The sequence below is a fragment of the Anopheles maculipalpis genome, chromosome 3RL (genome assembly GCF_943734695.1).
Source record: "Anopheles maculipalpis chromosome 3RL, idAnoMacuDA_375_x, whole genome shotgun sequence".
Taxonomy (NCBI): Eukaryota; Metazoa; Arthropoda; class Insecta; order Diptera; family Culicidae; genus Anopheles; species Anopheles maculipalpis.
This window is the reverse complement of record NC_064872.1, coordinates 56,849,677-56,875,433: the sequence shown is the minus strand read 5'-3', so window position 1 is coordinate 56,875,433 and position 25,757 is coordinate 56,849,677. Positions and strand designations below refer to the sequence as shown.

Below are 25,757 nucleotides of genomic sequence, written 5' to 3'. Positions count from 1 at the left end.
TTTTGTACAGCACTGTGATATGTCAGCTTTATTGGACAGTGTATTTTTGGTATTGTCAAAAATTGTTTAATAAATATTTGTGCATTATTGCTGGTTCCTACACAATGAATGGCATATGAAGAGTGAAGCAAAACAAGCAATTGAATAAGCAATTAGCCCTTCAACATGTCCCGCTTTTATTTAACAGTACCGATCAACTATGCCTGGAACAAAACTTCCTACGAATATGTTTCTAGTTATAAGGGCTACATATCGGCAGTGATGCTCCACCGTCGGCCGACAGCAGATGAATAGAACAACTTGAAATTAAAACTAGAGCTTGTGAGGAGAAGAGAAGGAATTTATAGTAAAATTTTATCTATACTTCCACCTAATTTTTCGAACCAGTTTTGACCATATCATCACACAGTGCATCATGTGCTGCATTTTGCATACATTTTGGCGTATTTCGCATAGTGATGTTCAAACTCCGGAAAGGATGTGTACGTACAGGGGGTGGGTGAAGGGTTTGAGAGTTTATTGAGTCTTTTACCATTTATATTATCTATTTTGAGTCATTTAGTTATAGTTTTATTTATTTGATGTTTTAGTTACTTATATGACATTAATTAATGATGATAAAAGCATAGTACAATAATTTTAACATGGTGAAACCTATTTCTTACTCGTTAAATATCGTGTTCTAACATAAAATAGGTGCTTTAGTATTGTTCACCAAGTTGCATTTGGAGTTGATTTAATCAGAAACGTCAGGGTATGTTTTGCTTTTCTTTCATTATCGAACTGTCAAATCGGACGCCAATGGACGAACCTGCCGTTCCGCCAATGTTTACCAGTATTGCTCAGGGGTAAAGTCGCCGCATTTCTTTCTGTGATAAAAAAAGTAAAACATTTCCAGCTTTTTGTGCATCCCCCAGAAAAAAAGGAAAACAAATCAGAATCTGCGTTAGCGAAAAAGATTTCCGTAGGCTAAAGACGGTTCTACGCTGTTGTGATTCGGTGATTCTTCCCTTGTGGATGGTGTAAATTCTATGAGCAAACCCGACTGCTCCAAAAAGACGGCAATGAGTCCGTCCGAGGTGAGTGGTACTGTTGTTTGCTGTATTTTACGCAAGGAGAGCCAAATAGCCAAACAGATCCAGGTCCAGGTGGGTTTGGTTTTTACCATGCTCGATAATGGTTCACAGTGCTGGGATAGCTATTGTACGGGAATGGACACGGAAGGATTAGCACACGAACACAGGATGCTTTTTTTTGAGGAAGAAGTCCTGACCGTGCAACGTCTATTACATGTGAAAGATACTCAATCATCCCGAGTTCAATGCTTTTATCGAAGGTGTATGATTCTGTGGGACACAATCAATTCGTAATCGTGCTTCTGGCTGGTAATCGTTATCTACCAGTGCGGGTTATCTTCGGAGTGGCAGAGAAACAGCTACGGCCGAGCTCAAGGTCATGCTGGATTTTTTTTTCAACCCTCCCCAGTTTGTTGGCCCTCTGCCAGGATCGATAGCCGTGCGTCACACCATCTGTTTGGTGCGGTGAAGGTAGCCCCCAAAACAATCCTGCACAATTCGGTACTGGTGCTATTTGTTGTCTTTATTAAGAATGCTTTATTTTATTTCAGCCATGCACACCACCAATGAATATATGGAAATGCTGTGTACGTTGAAAGGCGAAAGATTTCCACGCCGAATGAAATGGCTACTGCATTGGATTAATGTGCACCCGACAAACTGCACCATCTTCAGCACCTTCCGTATCGTCGTTGCTCCATTTTCTCACGTACCACGGCTGTGGTCTCAGCCGTTCCATTCAAATACGCCCAAGAGGTTCCACTAAGCACGCGTGGTAGCGATAAATAATTACAATTTAGAATTTCCAAACAACGTCACGGAGCTCCAAACATTTATCACTTCTTTCGACACTTGTTCTTACCGAACGGTTCGGTCGGAAGCTGCTGATAAACAAAAGGTCGTGAATCATATCGCAACCGTTTGGGACGGTAGACGCATGCATGGCGAGACGTACAATTGATCCGAAGAAAAGCAAACAGGCAAAAGCATAGCACTTTTTTTGGGGATCGGGTGTAGGAGAAGGATCAGTGCGCCATCAACGAACGCCGACCGTTGAGAAGCGTTTGATGAAATCGGTTTCATTTTATTTATGTTTACCGAAGCGGCGCTCGATGAGGTCAATTTTGGGTAAACATAATACACGTTCACACCTTACCTTCTATGTACGGGTGGCCCGCAACGCACGTTTTAAGGGAGTTTTGGGGATGGTTTTGTGCAAGGTAGATGGGAACCGCGGAGTTGCGTCTTCAGCCGTGTTACTTCTTTCCACGGCGCTTTTGGACACTGAAACGGCACTGGGCGGCTAAAGCAGTGTACCGAAATTGGTGCGATTGATGCGTGATGTATCTATATAGAGTAAGCAAATAGAAGCGTTCTTTATGTTGCCTTTTTCACTTGTTCGCTCACACAGCAAAACAATCCTTGATGTCCACTTAAGCGTGGCAAGCTTTGTTGGACCAGTAGTAACGAAGAGGTCGAAATACGATCGTTTTGGATATGAGCTGAAATATGGTTTTATACGTTTTACTTACATTACTTATATTATTACTTCCTATATTGTGCTTAACTCTTTACGATCGTAAGTAGTTCTGAAGATAATGTGGTTCTATAAGCTTAGTGTTGCGGATGCGGAAGATCCGATAATTGTTTTTTTTTCTCTAGGTGAGGCACCTTTTCTAGGAAAATGTATTTTTATGTTCTTATTAATAGTACCGAAAGCATGTGTATTAACAGCACTGCGATGTATCTTTTTTCTCTGTTACTATCGGTTTGTGAAATTCTATTTCCAAAACATCCTCATTAGCCTTTTTTTATGTTGTTTTCCTGTATGTAACGTATGCTTTAAAAAAAGGCGACGATAATGTTGCGATTTTTTATTCCTTTCGCCTGGTTGTCGGTACGTCGGTCAGTGATCAATGTTGACTACATACTGTTAAAATCTGATATCTTTTAATTTACACCAGCTAGGACGAGAACAGTAAAAGTTCTTTGAACAAAAGTTTGTTGTCTGCTCAATACGGGCCGTAGAAAAAGTCGGCCGTTGTGTTCGACATTTCCTGTCGGCCGGACTACGATCGGGCAAATATCTAACAGATTCTGCGCGTTTCTGAAGAAGGGAGAAGTTTATATAGTGGGAGCCTGGATCTGGACATGGACATCTGGTCATTTTAAGCCCTGGAACATTCACAGAAGTTGCGGTTCACAATCAATGAAAAGAACATCTTATCCTTTCAAATTTATTTTCTATTCAAGTTTATTTTCTTCAGGAATGGCATTGACAAATGTGATTTATAGGACGATCGCAATTTTCTAAATCAATGAGAAGAGGAAAATCTATCTAAATATTGGCATGGTCAAAGTCAGGGATCGATTTAAGAAATAGACGATTTTTAACAAAAAAATACGCCAACAAATTATTTTTCGACCCTTATGGCTTGAGTGCCGGCAAAAGGCCACAAGATAAGGAGGCAGGATAAGAAATTTATTAATTTGAAACCAATTGAGTGGAACAACTTCTGATATGTGCCAAAACATAGATAAAAACGGTTTTGGTAGGCTGATCCATAACTGACTTTTTGCTGAGTTAAAAGAATGTTCAAACCAAACAATGGTTTGAAAAGCCGTACCCGGACTCTGCTCAATCACCTACAAACATTTAGTCTAAATCTATATCTATCTATAAAACAACATTGATGGAGATAACCGAAGCTCGGGCGATATCTAAGGAACTAGCGTGAAACATAGAGCCACGGACATCTGGACACGCGAAATCTTTGCCCAAATTGAGTGGCACATGAGCTCACAATCGATCAGAAACAGCAACGGATTCGGAGGTTTGTTTGAAGCTTTTGAACCACAATAAATTTTTGCATCAATATATGAACTCAAAAGAATGCTTACTGGAAAGAATTTGCGGTCTAATGATGAAGTAATTGCTGAAACAGAGGGCCATTTTAAGACTGATACCAAGCCGTTTTAGCGTAGAAGAATCGCTGTCAGCACTGCTTCGTTCTCGACGGCAATTAAGTTGAATAAACAAATCGAATTTGGTTAAAAATCCTTTTACCGAGCTTAGCACTAAGACTTATCTACCCACCTGTTATGCGTGATCATTCTTCTTATTTGTTTAATTTTAGCATTTTGTTAAAGTAAAGACTACTCCTCCAAACGTCAAACTAAATGGTGCTCAAAGTAAATTTTATCTTTCACAAAGAACCATTTGATTTTTTTCTTTTAAACCCTACTTAACACAGCTCTCACCTGTTTTTGCAGAACAAATGATCTTCTCTCTATCCATTTTCTTTGCATTTCTCCGATAGTATGTTTCTAACGCTAATAAATTATGGGCTTTATACACACAAACAGGAAAAGCCATTATCAAAAGCGTGATCCTCGCTAACCAGCTGGTACGCTTCGTGCGTTGCAATGCAATCGAAAAGACACAGCCTTTTCATTCTTTTTTCTCATCCACTTCCTACCAGTGCATCGCTTTCGTGGTTCGCGTTTTGGTCTGCATCGATTATCTATGCATCGGTCTAGCGGGGCATGGTGGAGATGCGTGTTTGCCTTCGAACGATCGAAAAGAGCTACGTACTCCAATTGTGCACCGTAAAGAAATAGCCAGCGGGTTACCGGGAAGTAACACAACCCATAGCACGCGCTAGCTCCCAACAATGCTGCCATATGTTTTGTTAAACAAGAAGCTTCTTTGTGTTCACGAATAGTTTACTTAAAGTGTGCATGATTCGCTTTATTTGTTTTTTTTTCCCCGTCTCATGTTACACACCATGAAATGTGCGATCTTCGATGATGTCTTAGTACGGGGGAAACGTCACTCGTTAAATGGTGATCCAGGCATTTAGTTGGTACAAGGCAGTTTGACGTGATCGTTGTTGCTGCATGAATGAAACTAGTGTTCGTATTGGAAAGGGATTCTGGCAACACAATGGGTGCCATTGGTTTACAGCTAATGCAAGTAAATGGATCCATAATCCCACTTAATCCTAGAACACATTTTTCATTATTTTTGTTCGTCCGGTTGTAGCTGTCGGGAAGGAATTGTATGCTTTCTACGCCATTCGCTAGTCTTTCACCGATCAGAAAACTCCAACTAGCCCTTAATGGCAGACAGCAATGGAAACGATTAATTCATACAACAATTGTGTACATTGTACAGCGCTCAAAGTGTCATAAAAAGGATGTGTGCAATTTATTTCACATCTTTGTGAGGGAAAATAAGACTCCCAAAGATTAACAATAATGGGCCAGCTGCTGGTAACTTTCCATCTCCAATTCAAAAACCATTCGCATTTTGTCATACTCTGGCACGAGCTGGTGTATCAAATCATTAGTATTAGCTAAGCCGTACGTGTGAAAGAGCTTGCCTGTTTGTTTTTAAGGTGGTAAATTATTTTGATTAATTGTGGAACATGCAACCACCCATGAAGAGAAAGCGAGAGATTCTTTGTGTACAAAAGTTTTGTCTGGCACAAGAAGTAAAATGTTTTGGAGCAATATGTATGTTTGTTGATGATTTGTTGATGTCTTGAACTGAAGATTCTCTAACGAATTTTAATCACCGAACAAATTTATCTTATGTGATGTCCATGTATGACCCTTCTTTTCCATCCATCAAACTCGCTCCCTTTTACGATTCGAGAACTCTTCCACTTTAGGGTGATAAATGAAAAATAAATAAAAACCCTTTCGCCCTCAATTGGATCGGATTTCATGCCAGAAATGATGGGTTCAATACCCTCGCGCACCAATGCACGTTGCCCATTGTGGCGCGTATCAGTCGAATTGCGTTATCTGATTTGCTGCACGGTGGACAACGACGCCCACGCGGCGACATGTCGATGGTCATGGTCAAAACAGTTCTTCCTGCTGGACCGGACGGTGGCGGATTTCGTTGGCACAGCACAACAAACTCATACTCTCTTTTTGCCCACATGAGCCTCTCACACAGCTTGCGCACTCGCGCCCTAGCTCACGCGCTCACGCGATCCTTCGCGAACGGCTACTTTTGTTCGTACGCGTACGCAAGCGACTCAGTTCGAATGTGGCCGCGGTTTGCGCCAGTAGCGCACGGCTAAAGAAGGTTTGCCCCGTATGTTGGTCGCGCGTGAAAGTGAACGTTAGTGCTTTTGAATTTTTGAGGGAGCAAAAATCAGACACTCCGGTTTGTGGTTTCGAACACAACTTCCCACCAGTCCCTAAGAGTCCCAGTGTGTAGGGTGGTAACATTAACAGCATAGCGAATAGAGTGGCGCTCAACAGTTAGAACACTGGTGGGGACGCGGCTGATTAGTTTATGCGAGTGTGTGTGTGTGTGCGTGCGTGTTCCTGTTTATAAATATTTTGAGTGTGTACTCTGGTTGCGCACTTTTTCTCAGCTGGAAAATCCGGTTCCTTGCCCGCTTTCCACAGACCGCCCCTTCCGCCTGCGCTCTGCAGAAGCAGAAACGTTGGATCAGAAAATCCCGGCCCCGTTGAGCGTCGTTGAGTAGTGGCTTAGTGTGGTGTGCGCCCCGAGGGCGGCGGGAAAAACGGAATCTGCGAAAAACCAGAACCCGAAATTAACTCGTGTGAAAATAAGGTCTGGTGGTTGTGCTTACCGGTGCCAGAGGGCTAGACAGAGACGCTAGAGTGGGGTTTTTTAGAGTGTGTCATCGCTTTAGGAAGAGTATCGTGTTTGCTCGCGAGGAGGAAGCTGTGTGATCACGAAACGCACCCGTGAGCTCTGATCGTCAGAACGGCAGAACGTGAACAGTAACTTGATCTTTTGGCGGTTTGTCAGCAATCGGCGGACCGAGGCACAACGTACGGACACGGTGGCGATTTATTATGAAAAGCGTGATAAATTCGGTACTGGTTGTTGCTGGGTTCCCGGGGTCCCTGGTTGGGTGAGCGTGTCGGCAGCAGTAGCACACACTTAGAAAGGGCCCATATGTTCTTCATCTTATTTGTTTGTGTGCACGGTTACTTGCGGTTTGGTAGATCATAATTTGGCCTCCATTGGTTGCTGTTTACGCAAAGTTTATGTTACGCAAATACGGCAAATTACTGTGACACAACTTTATTGACAAAAGGCACCGAGTAGAGAACGAGCGTAGGTGTCCGCAGCTCGTGTCTATCTCTTTGATATGCAAACCTAAACACACATCTGCATTTATCACAGCGCGTCTTCAGCGTCCCATATGGGTCTTATGTGAAGACGATCGTTGCCCGGAAATACTTTACGATTATTTCGTGCCCGTCCGTGCAGTTTACCGGCAGCCGGAAAAGGAAGCAATCTGTCTAGCAAATGATCGAACACGGGACCATGTGCGCCTGTGTGTGCGATCGGCAGAAAAACAGCAGCAGTAGCACCCCGTCGTGCACGTGATATATGCAAATTTGGCAGCATTCAAATATGAAAGTTTACCCCTTGTGGGCCAGCTCAACGCACGTGTCTTGCATTTGAAATAGAAAATCTGCCATTCTAACAAGTTTTTTAGACTGTCTGTTTTTTGAACCGGAGGTGGTTTTCTGTGTTTGAACTCCCACTCAGTTATTTTGGATGCAAATTGAATTCCTTTCGCCAATTGTCGATGCGGATGCTAATAGTCATTTGTCCTAAGATCTCCAAAGATGCAGTATAACGCGTTTGCGCATACCATCACTTGAGCATGTTGTATTTTTGTTCCACGATGGGTGGTACAGCCATTACACCTAATGCTTTCTAAGTCACCATCCATTTTCGCGACGAACCTTGCCTGCTTCGTTGCATCGAAGATCGTGCCTCGCTCTGTGGGTGGTGCGTCTAAAGATACAACGAAAATGAACACACACACACATACCTCCAATACCATTAGAAGACCTCTTCTTGCTCCAATGTTTTCCTGTCTGCGTTTTCGGATTGCCCTTAAGGAAATTCCGTAAGTCGCGACGGTGCGCGTTTGAATGTCATCGAGCCAAACCATTGCGCCATTAGGTAAACTAGAAGCAATACCCATTTGCCTTAAGCGATCACAGGCTAGATCGTACCGAAAACAGTACAAAGCAAGTCTCCCGACAAACATGATCACTGGAGCACTGGAGTGCTGGAATTATGCGCTGGCAGGGAAGGTAATACAGCACAGCACCCCAAACACTGAGAGATGCCTGGAGCGGCATCTGGTGCGGACCCACACCGTTTGAAGAGTGTTTGTTTTTGTATGAAATTAGAACGCTTATCTAGAACCGAGGTCTCTAGTTGGGACGTGCACGAAACTTAACCAACACTACAAATTCGGTGTGCGTGCGATGATCTTCTGATGGCAAGTAGAGCGTGTAACGCAAGAGCATCGAACTTGTTTCGGAATTGCCGACGTGCGTAGATTTTGTGTTCCATGTGGCGTTGCTAGATATTAGTTTGATGTTCTTGAAAGTATAAATTTTTTATTGCTATAAATTTTATTGATGAAATTGGTGTAGAAGAAAGATGATAAATTGAGCTGGAAGTGTGCTGCTAACTTGCTGAGTTTTAATAAAATTCTTCGATGTGGAATGAGATCCGCAAAACACATTAATCCTCCCCAAGAGAGTGGATAGTATTGGAAACACTTTGTCTTGAATTTAATTCCTCTTCTTTTTTTTTTCGTCCGGTGCTGACAGTCAGCGTGTGATGACCAATGACGGTAACAAAGTCTCTTTCTCGATCGTTCAATTTCCTTGAACTTTCCCACACAGTTGAGGGAATGCTTTAGGAGAAAAAAGCAGCAACACTCCATAAGCCGAACCGTCATCTTTCTTCTGTAGCCCTTCATTTATCACACAGAAGGGCCAAACGCGAACGTGCTGCATTATTGTTTGGCTGCATTCGTCCTCCACTGCAATCATCTCTTGGGTTCGCAGTGGATATTGTGTTTACTTATGGTGTCTGTTCGTTTCTGCACAGTTCTGCAGTGTGCTGCCGCCGTCTGACAGTCTCGCCAATTTGCTGCTGCAGATGATCTATTAGGTTCCGTGGCGAAAGATGGCGATTATTTTTATTGCAATTTATGATTTATCCCATACGAACGATCGTGCCCGATCGTTCCATTATTGTACTGCAACATTTTGTTTTCGTCAACCTGGGTGCAACTTGTTCATTGTAGGGAAGATATTTTTAAACTGTTGTACTGTCACTCTGCATAAAGCGATCGAGTGTACAATGTTTTAGTTTGGCACACAGTGCTGCACACTGCACGAAGGCGATCCCGACCCATTTTGTCTGTCAACACGGGACGGGTAAGAAAAGATGCATGCTTTCGAGAACTTGCTTTAAGGAACAATGTGTTTGTGTGAGCGTGTCTCATCCTGGCTTCTGGCCGTTTCACCAGCCAAGATTTCCCTCTGCGATCCTACGCTACACCGATCGGTTTCGTTTTTGTGGGTGAAGGTCTTCGGCAAAGGAGGGGGAGAAGAATGGTGGCGACTCACTAGAAAGACACTTTTGTCAACGAACCCATAATGGCGGTTGTGTGTCCTTTGCCGATTTGGTGATGACATGCACTTACCAGCACCGAGTCGCGAACTACAAATCCCTCGGAAGAGGGTAAAAGTCTTGTGTTGGATTGGTTGTTTTCTGTTAGTTTGCTCCTCGTATGTGCTGTTCCGTGTTGTCACTAGGAAGAGATCTGATGGGGGGGGATGCTGTGCTTCATCTGTCAATGTAGAAAGATCTCACAGCATGCATCTGGGGTGTTTTGTTTGGTTAGTGTTCGGCATCATCTTGCTCAGTTGGCAGAGACTGCTTAAGCCCTTGATTGTCAGGATGATGAAAAACTACGCATTTGGCGGTAGTAGTAGCGTAGCTTGTGTTTGCTCAGCAAGTCTTGATCACTCACGCCACAAAAAAAGGGCACACTATGTTGTTGCGATCACGGTGCGTCGTGCGTACATACTCAAAGGTATGTTGGCTACGATTAAGTTACCCGAAAGAAGCCCCGCATTTTGTTTACCAAACAGGGCACGGAATCAAGTGCTCAGCAACAGTACGATCGTTCGTCTAACCCTCAAGGGAACCGCTGGGAGCAGATCTATTCCCGGTATTACCTCTCCTTCAAATGAACAGCAGCGTTTTGCATGGGACGCAAAGTGAGCCAATTTTAAACCCATTCTCAACTCCCAATTCCCAACCCACTACTGAACGCAACCGTGTCTTATTGCATTGTGCGAGGGCACGTCTTTCAAGATCACTGGCGTTCGGCGAAAGACAAAAAAAACCGCAACACCCACACGATGAGTAACAACAACTTGCTTTGCGATCAACGAACGGAAAATCGGTTCAACTTTCCCACTGAATTAGTCGTAGCGTGGCGCGTGCAGTTTTTTCCCCCTCGTACAGGGCGATGCGTTTTTTCCCCCCTTGAAAACACCATACACCAGTCCTATGTTCTTTCCATGCTCCAACTGCCATTTACGTAATATTGGCAGGGGGTGCGTGCGTGAAGCAAACTCTGAAAAAAATTGATGTAATAATGTTCACGCTCTTTGTCGAATTCTTGCCACCGAAACATGCCATGCCAGTAGTGGTGGGTGACTTAGTAACTAATTAGTTGATTAGTCAGCTTTTCGCAAACGATTTTACACCGGCGACCCAGAAGGGTGCAATAAGCGTACCAAGTGGAACGGTTTTCCTTTGCAGTTCGTGGTGCCAGGCCGCCGCCGTCAATTTTGGATGTCGTGACTTTTCGTGACCTCCTTCGTAATTTTCAAATCCACACCTACGCTCCCCTCCAGCTGCCTCCTTCTCGGCCGGTCACTCACCTAGGGCTGACAGCTGGGTATTTTCCAATTTCCGCACATGTTCCGGCATCCATGCACGCGCCTTGGCAGTGTGTCTGATCCGTGGTTGATCGTTGGGGCAGTTTATGTTTCCCTGTTTGTGCGTACGCGCCTCTTTTTCGCTCATTCTCCCGCACTGGGCGGTGTGGATCTATTTTTGTTTTTCTAGCTTTTCACTCCGCGGCAAACGATGGTTTATGATTTGTTAGAATAATTGACAGCGCGATCGTTTTTTTGGAAAAGGGCGGACAAAAGGGGCGGAGGACGGTTAAGTGATTGCCTGCAATTAACTCCTCAGCCTTTTCGAGTAGGATGGATATAAGCATATTGTAGTAATCGTGTAGTAGGTTTCCATATGATATAAACCGAAGACTCTTCAAAGCCCAGAAAACTGGGGGAATTTTAACACGTTTAGAGGCATTTGGCTTTGCAGAAAACCACCCTTCCATGATATTGTTTTACTTCTCATAGTACGATACAATTTGTAAAAAAAGCAAACTATCGAACCAATCCAAAACCTTGTACGACGAAACGTACCAACGTGCTTGTAAAGCGGTTTATTTTAATGGCCAACATTTTCGAAAGTGTGTACTGCAAGCGAAGGCCAGACGGACGATTTTCCGTGGATTTCCAGACGTCAGCTCTGCAACAGAGCGGCGTCTTGTCTGCCGCAACGCAGGTCGAGTGCGATGCTCTCCTAAAACACAAAATTATACATGTCTGGTGTTTTATTTTATTAGTCATCAATCGGGCAATATATGGCAGTTACGGGATGTGGGAATGGAAGGGAATTGACGCCGAGGGTCTGGTTGTCGTGTATCAACCGTACGGATCGCGCGCCTTCGTCATCCAAACATGATCGTCGCCATCGTCTGCGTAGGGTAGAAAGATCGCATACGAATCGGCACAAAGATATAAAGCCAGAACAGTCCATGTCCTCAAGACATCATTTCTCTACGCCATCGTTCGCTGACGTTTATGATTCTGATAGCGGTTCTGTTTCAGCTTCCTTATCCTCGTACTTCATCCACATTACCACTTGCCTTCCCCTTACCTTTGTGCTAGTTGTTGGGATGCGCAAACGAATTTAATACGCGCTAATTTACGATGAAGCACTTTTCGGACGGGGCGGGATGAACGCAACCAAGCACCGGGCAATAGATAGGGTGAGTCCCATCTTAAGTCAAGTGGTGGTTCATTAGCTCATAATTCTGCACCGTATGCGATCACGAGCCGATCGTAGACTGGTGGTACGGTGCGATGAAATGGGTCTGATGTTGTGCGAGATTGATACATGTGTGGTCAAGTGCCCTTTAGTGTTTCGCTCCGAGTGCCATTATTTATGCGTTAAACAGCCAACTTGAGTTTTCGGTTGAGTGGCGAATGATTCGCTAATAAGACGATCCTCCCTTATTGGTGATCGGAAAAAGGGTGATGAAAAAAAATGGGCAGCTTATCGAGCATTCGCATCCACAGCTCATAATACATTAGGAACTAATTTAAGAAACTAAAAATGGTTTTGGTAACATATTCCAGTAATTTCGTACTTTTCCGTTCGCCATGAAACAAAATCCCTCAAACAAAGAAATGTTTCATGCCGACCGAAAAACGCTGCGGAGTCCCTTGCGGAACGGCAGAGAACACCAACGCAAAAGTGTCGGATTATGTCGGCTCGGGTTTAATTGCATTAATTTTTCAAAAGCACCCGCTGAAGCGGGATTGCCCCGCAGACACGTGCAGACGAGAAAAGGGGATGTGCTGCAGTAAATGCGAATGGTGTATGAGTTTTGGAGTTGAAATTGGAAGCGCTAGACGGAGCAGCGGGGATCGTTTTGATAGTCTCTGTTGCATTAGGGATCGCTGAGTGCCGAAAACTGGGAACGCCATTAAAGCAAAAAGACCACACACTTTTTAATATTCGCTTTGGTGATGGGCGATTTTATGTCCAAAGTCACATTTGTATAAATTTTTGATTGTACTTTTCTGTGGAATTCCCAAGCGACAATGATCGATAAAAAAATCTCTTCACTTAGTTTTTAAGGGTTTCGAGGGATAAATCATAAATATGCTGCATAGCATGTTGGCTCCACAGCAGTATTATTATTTAAACCCCTCAATGTTTACATATTCTCAAGTTCTCAGCCGTGCTAGAAACACGTTTAGCTCGAAGGGGATCGAGAGTGATCATCACGCAGTCAAGCGATGATTTTTGCTTGATTGCCTCCATCATCGTCTCGCTTAGTGCTGCACAAACGGGGGACGCCTAGGATGTGGTGGGTGCCATTTGGTGCCAGAGTGTAATGGTGCTCTACGAAACTGGAACGCTACCGATGCCTAGCTTTGATCGCGAGAAATCATAGCCGGGATCGATCGAGCCCCGCCGATCGTATCGTTAAAATTATGTTGCTTTACATGATGATACGTTGTCGTTCCACCGGTTAACGACAGAGTACAGCATGGTCTACAAACATGAGCATGATTTCAGCTTACGGCGAATAATGTGAAGATTGCGCTTAACTTTGTAGTAGATGGTTGAGGAGCTGTTGTTACTATGAAATTACTTAAATCATTATCATTGAAAGCATTTCCGAAGGAACAATTTTACTTCTTTTAACAGATTTTTAGAGAACTTTGCTTTTTAATTTCATGCGCTTTCATGTTACAAGTTCTCCAATGTTTCATTAAACTCTTATAGATTCTCTCTGATTCGATGATTGATCGTCCAACGATCGTATGGGGGAGGAATAAAATACAATCATATGCAGCAAGTGTTCGGCACAGAGCATTGCACCGCCGAACCAAGACTCCCCTGCGAAGGTTATGTATCGGTTCAAGTATTGTTGAAACGTTTGCTTTAACTTTGGCGTGCCCCCGAAACACGTGTTTAGCTTCCAATAAATGGCCGTGTCTCCTTTTCTGGTCAGTTTCACCCGGTGGCGATGGAAAGGCGGCGATGGAACATTAATGAATTGAATATTCAATTTAACTTAATTGCATCGTATCGCGCCTTAGCGGATCGTGCCTCGTGTGTGTTGTGTTCTTGCGTGCTCCCTCACTCAACGCCACACATTGGCAACAATTAAAGTGTAATATTTCACCAGAATTTAGTCATCCTCCTTTGTACCGATTGAAAAGGGAAAGGAAGGAACACATCAGTGATACTGTCACGGACCAGTGCACAAGGCGGATCGTGAATTCATTGATTGAGTACGATGCGTGGCGTAGTTTACTCGGTGCCATGTTCCGTTGTCCTTTCGCTCTGGTTCTTTAGGTGTTTTTCTTTTCAACCACGTCTAATTGCTTCCTGGTTTGTTTTCGTCTTCGACGCCAACTGGCAACAGGTCAAGTTGATTATGATATCTTACCTACATGGACGACGGACGTATGACACAGTGACAGCAGTAGTAGCGCGCAGGACATCAGCTCAATAAATCGTATACACTGACAAGATGGACTGCAAAGAATGTTCCCTTGAGGGGGGCCCAATTCTTGGGTAAATCTTCCTAATTTACTCACACTCACCGTGTAATGGTATCGTCCCGCAAGTGATAGCTGAGAGTCCTTCAGCAGCCTGTCATCACAGCTGTCTGTCATAGCTTACGGTGATGGTGAGGTTTGCGGCAAAACCAGATTTACGACATTCGGCTGTTAATGATCGTCGAAATGCCAATAGGGGTTTGGCTTTTAAATGGCAACTGTTTTTATTTCACTGGTAAAAATTGTGGTTCGCGCTCTAGCCCCTTTTGCTTGCCTTAGAGTGTATGCTCGTTGGCAGAACAATGCTGCTAAAAATAGACACGTGCCACGATCGACGTTTTGCTGTCCTGTGGTGTACCATATATACCTTTTGTGTCGTTCTTTTTATCATAAAAATACACAAAAATCATCTACTTAATCGACAGATTAGGATAATCTATGGGGGTGATTGTTTACTGCTTGAGCCTTTGATAGGGAGCCACTGATAGGGAGTGGTATAATCAGAGGATTGTACTACTTCAAGCTTATAGATAGGTTGCTCCAGGCCAGCTTAAGGAATCGATTTCCTTGAATCTTTTACCACATTTTGATCATCAACAATAAAGTACTTCTGAAGCAAAGCAAAAGCAAACTTTGATGTTACTTTCAGTAGCTCGTTTTTTTAAATCCTGATTAGAAGCCTCGTATGAGCCGATAGATAAAGCTTAACACTAGAACCGCCGGGTTTCTCAACCTTACTAGAACCGCCATATGGGACAATTTAGTCCCATACGTTATGTAAACATATTTTTACAGGTTTATTATTATCTAAGGTTTTTTTTTGTGGTAAAATAATGCATAAACATCATAATTAGGTATAATAAAGCTTTGTTAGTAAGTCAATCAATAATAACAAATTGAATTGAGGTAGTCGTTTGATCACACCAACTGCCCAACCAAGAATATCAAGACCAGTTTTTTTCACTTATGTAAAATTATGGGATTTTTAGTGATAAACACTTATAATTATTGCTTACAGTTATTTAAACAATCGAGCAGCATGTAGGGTTTTTTATGTTAATAAAATAAATATTTTTTTCTAAGCTGTTTGGGTCTACGCGGGCGTCTGTGACTCCCTTTAGAAACATTACAAAAACTCGATGTCAGTACAGCTCCAAATGGCCAAAAGAAGAGGACAAAGCATTTTTCGAAAGCAAACGGAACACCTAGATTAATTATTCCAAGCATCTATAACACATTTTTAGAGCATCAGGACAAAATATCGCATTGCTTCATCAGAACCTAGCTCACATGAAACGCATACGTACGAAACTCTTTTAATACATTTTGCCCTTGTGACGTTTGAACCTGGCTGCGCCGACGAGAGCCTCTAGTATCTGACACAGGGAAGTTAGCGTTGGCGCTCTTATTTTCAACGTACTCTTTGGCAAGTTCTTCGACTAGCTTGAAAAGAAAATCTGGTCTAGATATCCGTTCTAAGTTCTTTGTACAAGACCCAAGCATTGATTCCCGCCAAATCCAGAATATTAAAAAATTAACAAACAGGCCATCTTCTACTCGCTCTTTTCATGGGATTCTTTCTACACATTTGGTCAACTACATCAACTCCGTACTTGATCGATCGATTTACAAAGGCACAGTTTCAGACTTTGATTTTTTATGTCCTAAGTGCACCAGGCAAATTGGTTGCGCTGGTGTTGGGAGAGCATACACAGCGACCAAGCAAGCCGACAAGTCGAAACGGGCAGGCTTCTTGCTTGAACCTGCAAGTATTGTGCTGGGGATCCAAATGCGCAATAGCCAGCAGGTGATGCTTTGGGTGGAGAGCGGACGATAGGGGCACTCAGACGACCAGTGTTACCAATAAAATTGCGGTAGAGTGTACAAAAATGGTGCTCATATAGACTAGCTGATTGATGGTAGCGAAAAAATTCGTGCACTTTTATTGTTCACGCCAGTGCTGCCAGACTTGCCGATGCACATCCGTCACTCGTTCACTGCAGGGATAACAGCCATTTCAACATATTTTGCCTATGGGACAAACATGTCCCATATGGCGGTCCTTGGTTGGGAATGATTTTTTTTTAAAGTACCATATGGGATAAATTTTTTTTTAGGACCGCATTCAAATGATCGTCAAAAATATATATATATTTTTTTATTCATAAGGGACGGCCAGGCCGTATTGCTATAAAAAATAAATAAAAGTCAGAAAATTCCAATTTTATCAAAATAAAATCAAAAATAAAATAAAATCAAAAATAAATAAAAGTTAGAAAATTTCAATGGGTTGTCACGACGGCAAGCGGCATAACACACCTTTTTCGAGTGAGATGGGACAAAAAAGTCCCATCGGCGGTTCTAGTGTTAAAGCAGATAACTCAAAGCTACAAAAATACAAACAAGATGCGAATTATAAAAGGAAAGTAACAACAATCACGTTCTAATATTGTAAAACACTGAGTTCTTGTGTTCCCATACATTGCGTTTACTTCTCGTGCAATAAAAGCAAAACAAATAACACGTTTAAAGGGACAAAATGTCCGGCTGCTGTAAAATGCCTTGCGGTAGGTCAAGATGTTTTGTCGTTTGTCCTCGTGCGGGCATCTCGGACAGTTTCCTTTTTTCTCTCCTTGTAACGTTCGTTGTGTTATTCTATTTCTCTAAATGGCACTCGTGCTACGATAAGATGATGGGACAACAGGATGACTTTCCTTTTATGGTTGCTGTTTTGGATAAACACAAGTCAGCCGTTTTGCCTTCGAATCCGTTAGGGTAGGTTATGTGCAAATGTTGCTGAACCCAATGTCGATTCCTACTGTCGCGTTATCATGTCTCACGACTTGTGTGGTCACGAAGGTGTGTTCCGCGTAGAGAATTACAAGAGGAGGATAAATCTCACGTGTCGTAAATGGTCAGTGTACTGCCAGTGGAAGGGTGAAATATTGTTGCTGTTGTGTATCAAACTAATGCTCCCTTGTTCTTCCCTTGCGGGATACCGCTGGTAAAGAGCGTTGGTACAAGTTATAGAACGGTCATGTGTCACCGAAGTAACTAATTTTATGTATTCTATGGGAAGTTCGTGCTTTGGAAACAGGATGAGATAAGTTCTGCCATTCTGGTTCCGGCTTTCTGACCACATACTGGTTATGGTTTAACCATTAATTATGCAAGCGAACCGAAATAAGCATGTTTTATTGTCTATTGTTAAATTGTAATACTTTTTTGTTCATATTTTGTATAAACTTTGGATGTATCTGGCATAGATTATATTCATTCAATTCGATTTCTCTTATAAATGAATTATATTGGATAGATTTCCATGACTTTTCCTACTGTTTGAAGCATTGACGAAATCCTTATAAATAAATGTATAATACTGTACACAGTCTCAAATTTTGACGCTGCTGCCACCTCCTTCACTGGACTGATAGAGGTGACAGGAGCTCCGTATTCACATGGCAGCTCCGGGGTTCAAACCCCAGGCGTACTCTATATCTATCTAGCAAGCCTGTCGATGGCCGGCCTGACCTTAGCATTTCGTTAAACCAAAGAAAAAAGATGTCGCACATTTTTCTGAAACCTTTTTTATATTTTAAAAATTGATACACATAATTCTTATGGCAATAGATCCGATATATTATGACCTTGTAAAATTGTGATTGAAATCTTCACTGCTGCTACATCACTTCAATCTTAAATCCTCATCATTTGTAACGTGAGACCATTGACTCTAGGCGCAATACAATATGTCAGAAGCGTGTGCCTACTCGCTTCTTCACTCTACGCCACACCCAGAACGGTTGGCGATTAAATTTATTGCAAGCAGCTGTTAATCCACTTTCCACGGCACTCCAATGGCACTTCCATGTTACTTGTCTGTCACGGTCATTTTGTATGGATGTTTTTTTTTTTCTTCTTGTGTTAAAGAATCAAAAGGCAACAGCACTAATAATAACAAACAGATAAAGCATCGGGCTTTATTACACTCCAATTTCGCTTGCCGGCAGCAACGAAAGATCCAAAGGCCGCTTTTTTTCCTGTTTGAAGGACGCATCGAATGTGGCGTGTAATTTCCTGTAGCATCAAAGATTTCCATTCCTTCGTGCTGACGCTAGGTTCCCGGGACGGTTGGCGACGGAAATCAAACATGAAATTCATGTCGAATAAACATTTCATTTTAATTTAGCTTCAATTTTGTCACGTCCATGTTTTTGGCTACTTTATTGGATTGTGTTGGCTGGGGAGGGATGTTGGCAGTATATTTCCTAGGTTCCTCTACATCGATTTGTCAAAATGGCTGTGCATGTATGTGCGTGCGCAGTTCAAACCAAATCAAAGACTGGTTATTTTTTGAGCGATACTACTTGAGCTCTGAGCGATACTACTTGAGGCAGTGAGAAGCGTCATTTTTTATTTCATGTCAAACGTGTTCTTAAAGCCCAAGAAGAGCTATTGGTTTGTGAGCAGCAAGTCTGGGGGGGACGTTACGAAAAACGATCATAAATCGCTTCTTATAACATACAGGGCGTTCGGGATAATTTTGACAGTCACCTACGAAAAAAGAAAAAAAAAATTTATGGCAAAATTAATCATCGGGGAAATTTTTGTTTTTGTTTTAGAAATAGTAGCTTACCATGTATTTTATTCATTTTATTTAAAATATCCGCTCTCGGCTTCTATTACGGCCTCCACCCGTCTCCGGAACCGGGAACAAGCCCTGGCGACAGTTACGTGCCTATCGGCCAAAGTATGATCTAAACATACATATGTTTATCAGCTGCGTAAAGAATTGGTTCCCAGTGGTGGTTTTATTTCTACTTCTTTTGAACTCAACGCAAAGTGGACACTCGTTCACTATGTAATATCGGGTAAATCGGAAGGGGTCTTTATCGATGGGCTAACATTGCCGCGGGTCGAAAGGGCCTGCAGTGTATGCTGTTGACACAACATATGTTCGGTCTAATGCTCCAGTACGATGATCTAAACATGCGCCATGAGGTCATCGATACATAACTTACCATGTGTTTCAATTTTTGAGAAGTCAATCAATTAGCTTCCGGGTGTGATGTTCGGATGCTTTGTGTAATTTGTAGTAAATTGATTAAAAATGCGTTGGAATGGTGCAAAACATTGAATTATATTGAACTTGATACTTGATGGAATAGGCAGAAAATGGATTCGGATTCACGGGCAAATTCAATTCACATTATCCTACCAACCGATCGTGTTTTGTAACTAACTTCGCCCAAGGACGATAGGTAACGGCGATTCCCGCAAAGTAGTTCAAGCTGGGATGGGATGATGAGATTGTTTTCGCAAAAAACAATGTTTGGTGGCCTCGTTTTTCTTACCTAGTTCTGGCAAAGCGTCCATCTGGAAAAGGTTATCTGGTCACACCAATCGATGATACCGGTTCCAAGTGCATCCGAATGTTGTTATTGCGAATGGGCAAGGGTCTAGCATTTTGCACTCAAAGATTACAAGATCTTCTCAGGGTTAGTTCGTAGTTTACGTTTGAGTGTGTGGCCAGTTTGTCTATTTGTGTAACTGGTTGTGAAATGCATCTGAAGCTGCCTGTACTCACTCTCGTGCCGGCTGTAATATCGCTGTTAATTAAATGCATGCAAATGTGTGCCCCACTCGCAGCGTCTCTGAGGGCTGCATTGCCGCCATTATGGATTAGTTGTGAAAATTATCTTCACAAGAGAGGGTGCGATCGTTTGATAAGCCTCTTTTGGAGGACGCATGCATAACTTCGAGGTATCGAGAGACCCTGCTGCGATGAACCCGAAGGTAGAGACTTTCTTTGGCCGGTCAGAACTTGGCCTAGTTATAATTTTTAGAATTCAATTTATTCATCTTGCAAAATTTCTTCAATTTTTCATCACCCCCAGTAGCACCCCTAATGGGTGATGTTTAATTTAAATGTTTTTAAATTCCACTCAACAATAGTAAACGTTCCGCCCCAGCAATTAAAAATGCATCATTCGGTTGTGTTTGGCTGAGGAAAATATTATTCAACTTCCTCATTTTGCTCTTAGCATCATCCGCAACGCGCTCGCCATATCTCAACGAGTGGCTGGTGGCACGAGCATTAGAATACGATCGCCGGCATGTCATAACGATTATCTAACGAACCAACGTCAGAACGGGTGACGGCACAGGAGTTTTCCTTTTCTAGAAGAGCATTTAAAACTCGTTCTCGAGCGATCAAAGTGCAAGTGCTCGGGTTAAAATTATAGTTTTGTTCCACCATGTTTAATTAAATAATAAGGTGATCGATTCTGTAATTTTTTTTTCATGCATCGTAACTTCTTAACTTACCCCCTGCGTTCTGGTTTTCCGGGCCAAGTTCACCCTTTTTTAATGGGATCTTTTTTTTTTTTCGATGGACAAATTTATGGCGTCCTTAAACTTGAGCTTTCCATATGAGCTGATTAATCTCAAGGGAAGTCACCGAGGCAAACGTTATTTCTAGAACCGGTGAACGATTTTGTGTGTTGACATAACCTCATTTTATTGGACCTCGATAGGTCGATCAGTCACGATCGCGTTGGTGTATGGGACCGGTTCGCTGTTTTGTTTGATACTTAAACGGGTGCCCTTATGTCAACTGAAGGGCGGGGAGGGGAGGGGGAGGGGAAAGAGCCCCACGAGTTCAATTGCTAAGCCGCAGCGTTAGAAGTAGTAGCCATCGTTAGCCATCGACAGGGTGGCGGCCGCATCGTAATGATAGATCCGTGCTCCGGATTTATGCGTGATTTGTGATGTTGAGTAAACAAATTTGCACCGCCGACAATACCTTTCGAGTGCATTGAGTGTGTGTGTGTGTGTGTGCAACGTTTAGCCGACCCGCAAGATGCAGTTTCATGCATTTACCTCCCTCTTTAGCGAGAGTAATGTGTCTTTTAACCTTTCAATGTTTTTAATGGCTTTATGCCAGGGATAATAATTTCATGTGAAACTGAATAAAATGAGCTGTGGTCGTAAATGTTTTGCTAGAAATTTGTAATTGTTCCTTAGCACTTGCATTTCTCCATTTTTTTTACATTAAAACTACATGCGTTTCATTTTTATTTGAGCTTGAACTTAGCATTAGATCCTCATTTTGATAATGAACGATTAACAATTTCTTTAAAAAATCACAGATATGTTACTTAACTCATACGATAAATAAAATGATGCTTTTTTAATTAAACTTATCTAACAAGCTTGTCCTTCAAGGGTTAAAAGGTGCACCGCGTGCGGCTTGCATTTGCTCATTAGCATGCATTGTGTTTGCACCGTACTGGATGGCTGTTCTTTGCGGGCAGCCGTACAAAGGCTGCCAATGCAAATACGTTCGGAGTTTCTTTTACGCCTTTCCAACCGCGAACGGTCGTTGAATGGCCGCGACTTATCTGTGGACTAAAAGAGCAACAACAAAAATATAGCTTCCCCTCCCTACATTCGCGAGATTTCTTCTGTCAGGCGGCTTGCGCGGTGCAACGGAATGATTCATTTTGTTCTGACGCTGACGTGACGTGCCTCCACGCTCTTCTTCGCGCACATTAAGATTATGGTACATTCCGGCCAAATATTTTACAAACCCAACTCTTCCACTCCGAGCGAGTCGTCGTACGCATCGCGTAGCCCTGTACCGATGGCCAGGTTAACTACCCTGGCTGCTGGCGGCAGTGGATCTGTTGTGGATAACCTATGGTTGCAGGCGCGCTTGAAGTTCATTGAAATTTAAACCGTCCGTAGCCCCGTGCTGCAAGCTGCCAAGGCATGCGAATATTTCGTATACAAGCGCGCACACACACGCGCGCCATAGTGCTCTGCTGCATGCATGCGGAGCTGCAGGCGTGCGCTTCGATTCCCCTCCTTTGCAAATGCGCTTACCAGTGCATTTTTCGCTTTCGATTTCGCTAGCATTTTTTCTTGCTGTTGTTGTTGCTTCTGCTATTTGCTGCTTCTTGTCGATTAGTTACTGCGCCATTTGGGGCTCGGCGAATTGTATTTCGGCGCAATTTTTGTGGCCACCGTTACAATTCGCAGCATGCCATGTGGTCGCGGTCGGTCTTGAATAAATGGCAACCGGTTGCTGCAACAGCTTGCGAAATGGGTGATTCACACGATCGACGGATCCGATCGGGCGCTGGAGTCTAGCTGTCAGTTTGTTGCCAGGAATGGGTTTGAAAATTCAGATGCAATTCAATTCCAAAATGAGTCTTCTATAATATATTTGAAATTTTCGCACATAATAAAATTAGGGTAAAGCCGTGAATCATTCTTGTTCGCTTCCATGAGTAAAATCTTGCATCATCTGCGATGATGATTATGAAAAGCAATCTGTGTTCGTCTGAACGTCCAACGGTCTGAACGACCAGTTGGCTATAGCTGGGAAATAATGATGATAGTCTTCTTTGTCTCTAGGATGGAAAAAATAGACAAAGTATTTCCTTTCTTGTCTTGTTTTGCATCAAGCGTTATCTTTAAAAGCTGCAAAAACATTGCATAGATTTTGCTCACAGGGATTTCCACAGGAATCGCCCACTGTTGACAATATTGCAGCTGTTATTTACAAAACGAATGCATTTGATCACAGCGAAAGAGGTATTAAATTATAAAATTTTCTGTAATAAATAATAAACTGTATCGATCCAATCAGATTCCTACAAGCTCGCCAATCCAACAACCGTTTTGTACCGAATTTACAACGCTGTGCGAAAAGTCTGACTCTTAAAGCGCTACGTGGTTAATTAATGGTTACGAAAATACACTCCTCTTGCAGATAATAGTTTGCTTCACACCCGTCCAGATAAATCCCGGGCCAAAAAAGATCAATGCTCCGCCGGATAAATTCGAGAATACAGCTACCCAGTGCAACAATATCCATCCGAGTGATCCGCTATGACCGTTGTTTGTTTAGTTCGTTCCTAATAGCGAAGAAGTCAACGTGACGTATTTTACTTAAATTTTTTGTTAGTAAACTACTGTACTGTGAGAAGTAAACTTTATTAGTATTAAATCCTTCTTGGTGTAAACGGTAAATCACACATTTAAGTGGACGTTGTTTGTACGTTTGCAAACATACAAACGACATCAAAATGTTCAATCGGCTACGCATGAGGAAGGAAAAACCTTCGAAATCGGAAACGATTTCTACGACCAACACCACCGTCATACAGGATGCTGCAAAGGATAACAAAAAGTTAATCCTGGACAATAGCCGATGGGAGGCAAGTTTCTGGTTTTTAGAGAGAAGAAAATTATTCCTTTTTAATGCACGTTGGAAATGATTGAATAATATTTGGCTTTCCTTGCAACGAAATTGAAACCCTGTTCAGGCTGCCCATTAAATGTCAATTGTTTTAATATTCTTTTCACCTTAAACGATCTTACAGAGACGCCTCCAGAAGGAACTGATGTCTTTAATTAAGGAACCTCCGCCAGGCGTGTCAGTGGATGAGGAAAGTGTCAGTCAAAACCTAACTCAGTAAGTGTGAAATAATAGTAAAAGTTAGTCACGTACGAATGAGAGAATGTATTTTACAAATTTTTGTATATTTTTGCTTTAGATGGATAATAAACATTGACGGTGTGGAAGGAACATTGTACGAAGGTGAACATTTTCAGTTGTTATTTAAATTTAACAACAAATATCCCTTCGACTCGCCGGAGGTAAGAATAGGCTTATTTTGTTTCATACGTTATACAACAAATATTAAATTTCATTTTCCCGTTTTAGGTTACTTTTATAGGCTCAAATATTCCCATTCATCCTCACGTTTACTCGAATGGTCACATATGTCTTTCGATCCTAACGGATGATTGGTATGTAGAGTTTAGAAAGCACAGTGCTTGATATCACAATTTGATCCATCGCTAATTGTTGCCTTCTTTCGCTTTAACTAATGGTAGGTCGCCAGCGTTGTCAGTACAATCAGTGTGTCTTAGTATATCGTCGATGTTGAGCAGCTGTCGAGAGAAAAGGCGACCTCCGGACAACGGTATTTACGTGAAGACATGTAACAAAAATCCCAAAAAAACAAAATGGTGGTACCACGGTAAGCTTGAACATTAAACCTATTAAAAGTGCTGAATAAAACGCTTAATGCCTCCCTTTTTCTACAGATGATTCCGTGTAGGAAGTCGCCACCTAAGTGACATAAATAACGCACGACTGCAGGATGAAGGGAGTGCACCGCTGAAGTCGATTCCAATGCTTAATTTGATTGTTTTGTTTTTTCTGCGCATGCACCCAACTTCAAACAGTTAACACGTCCGAGAAATCCATCAGTCGAATATGATGTAGCTTATAAATTTGAGTTTAAAGCACTTGTAAGTAAAGTTTCTTTATTTCAATTTTACGCAAAGAATGTCTTGCGTGTAGTTTGTACCATATTTCTCCTCTGAAATTTTTAAAACAATGATATATTTCGGGAATCGTACAATCGCAACCATCTCTAGATGTTTATCAACAGCTAGGTACGCGGAAAAGCGTTTGAAAATCAAAGCTGTCGAGGCAATTGAGAAAAGTTTTATTACTTTTATTCTCTAACTCTATTGCAAAAAGGCGACAAGTTCAGAAAATAATAAGCATTAATGCAGAGCTATGTTCTTACGCGATCGATGCTTTCGTTTGCTCCCACCTATATAAGCTAAAGTTGTAGTATGTTGTGGAAACGGTATAAACAAATCGGTCTTAGCAGTAACCGAGAACAAGTGATATAACGAAGGAAGATGCAAAAAACACAAACAAAAAGCTTACCTAAAGCACGACCGGCACGAATATGTAGACTTCGCGTAAGGAAGAAATCAATCAGATGTAGTCCATTTAACGTCATAGTATTGGTAGCATAAAATTCCTCTGCATGCTCGTATAATGTTTTGATTTATTTATTATCATCCTAATTTTGCTGGCTCATCTGGTTCGATGGACATGCCACGTCTCTTGTGTAAATAAGAGAAAAAAGAAACCAGTCAATAAATTAGGCTTAAAGAATAATTTTAGTTCTTATTTAGTGTAAAGCGTGGAACGAGAACATGAAGGAAGGCAGAAATCCGTTAAAATCATAATTCATAGTGAGCGTTCATCGATTATTATGAGCCTAAGCTGCGTTCGATGGCTTATAAATGGCAGCAGTTCGATTAAATTGTCCGTCCCAGTGTGACTGGGAATATGGGCCCACGTATGTCACGCCTCATGAAAGCCTTTTGAATGCAGCAAATACAAGAAAAAAGAAAAAAAACAATCTAAACCGTTTTGATAATTGTGTTCAAGTTTGGTTTCTATCAAGGGTTTCGCCATGAAGCAATGCAAACTATATAGCAAACAAACAAAGAAAATAGGGAAGAAAGAAAAACAGCAGGAGTAATATAAGAAAGTTTAGATAAAACAAAACAAATACAAATACACCAAAT

The 25,757-nt window shown here is 42.1% G+C and overlaps 2 protein-coding genes across 4 annotated transcripts in view; both read left to right on the top strand.

Moving 5' to 3' along the window:
- The window catches only part of LOC126561676 (SRSF protein kinase 3), a 415,191-nt gene that overhangs the window by 32,404 nt on the left and 357,030 nt on the right, over positions 1 to 25,757 (top strand). The window contains exon 2 of one of the 2 annotated variants that reach the window (XM_050217970.1): positions 1,552 to 1,561. The exons of the other annotated variant lie outside the window; for it this stretch is intronic. The gene's annotated coding sequence lies outside the window, so the exon portion shown is untranslated. Of the gene's footprint in view, positions 1 to 1,551; positions 1,562 to 25,757 lie in introns of those variants that run through there. 2 annotated transcript variants of the gene reach the window in all.
- On the top strand, positions 1,006 to 24,521 carry LOC126563182 (ubiquitin-conjugating enzyme E2 W). Of its 2 annotated transcripts, none has more exons than XM_050219808.1 (6): positions 1,006 to 1,079; positions 23,738 to 23,829; positions 23,912 to 24,014; positions 24,082 to 24,167; positions 24,255 to 24,400; positions 24,468 to 24,521. In XM_050219808.1, the coding sequence occupies exons 1-6, from the start codon at positions 1,032 to 1,034 to the stop codon at positions 24,479 to 24,481; spliced, it is 489 nt and encodes a 162-aa protein (XP_050075765.1). In that variant the 5' UTR covers positions 1,006 to 1,031; the 3' UTR covers positions 24,482 to 24,521. The 2 variants fall into 2 exon arrangements, with proteins under 2 accessions (XP_050075765.1, XP_050075766.1); XM_050219809.1 differs by lacking the exon at positions 1,006 to 1,079 and adding an exon at positions 23,416 to 23,572.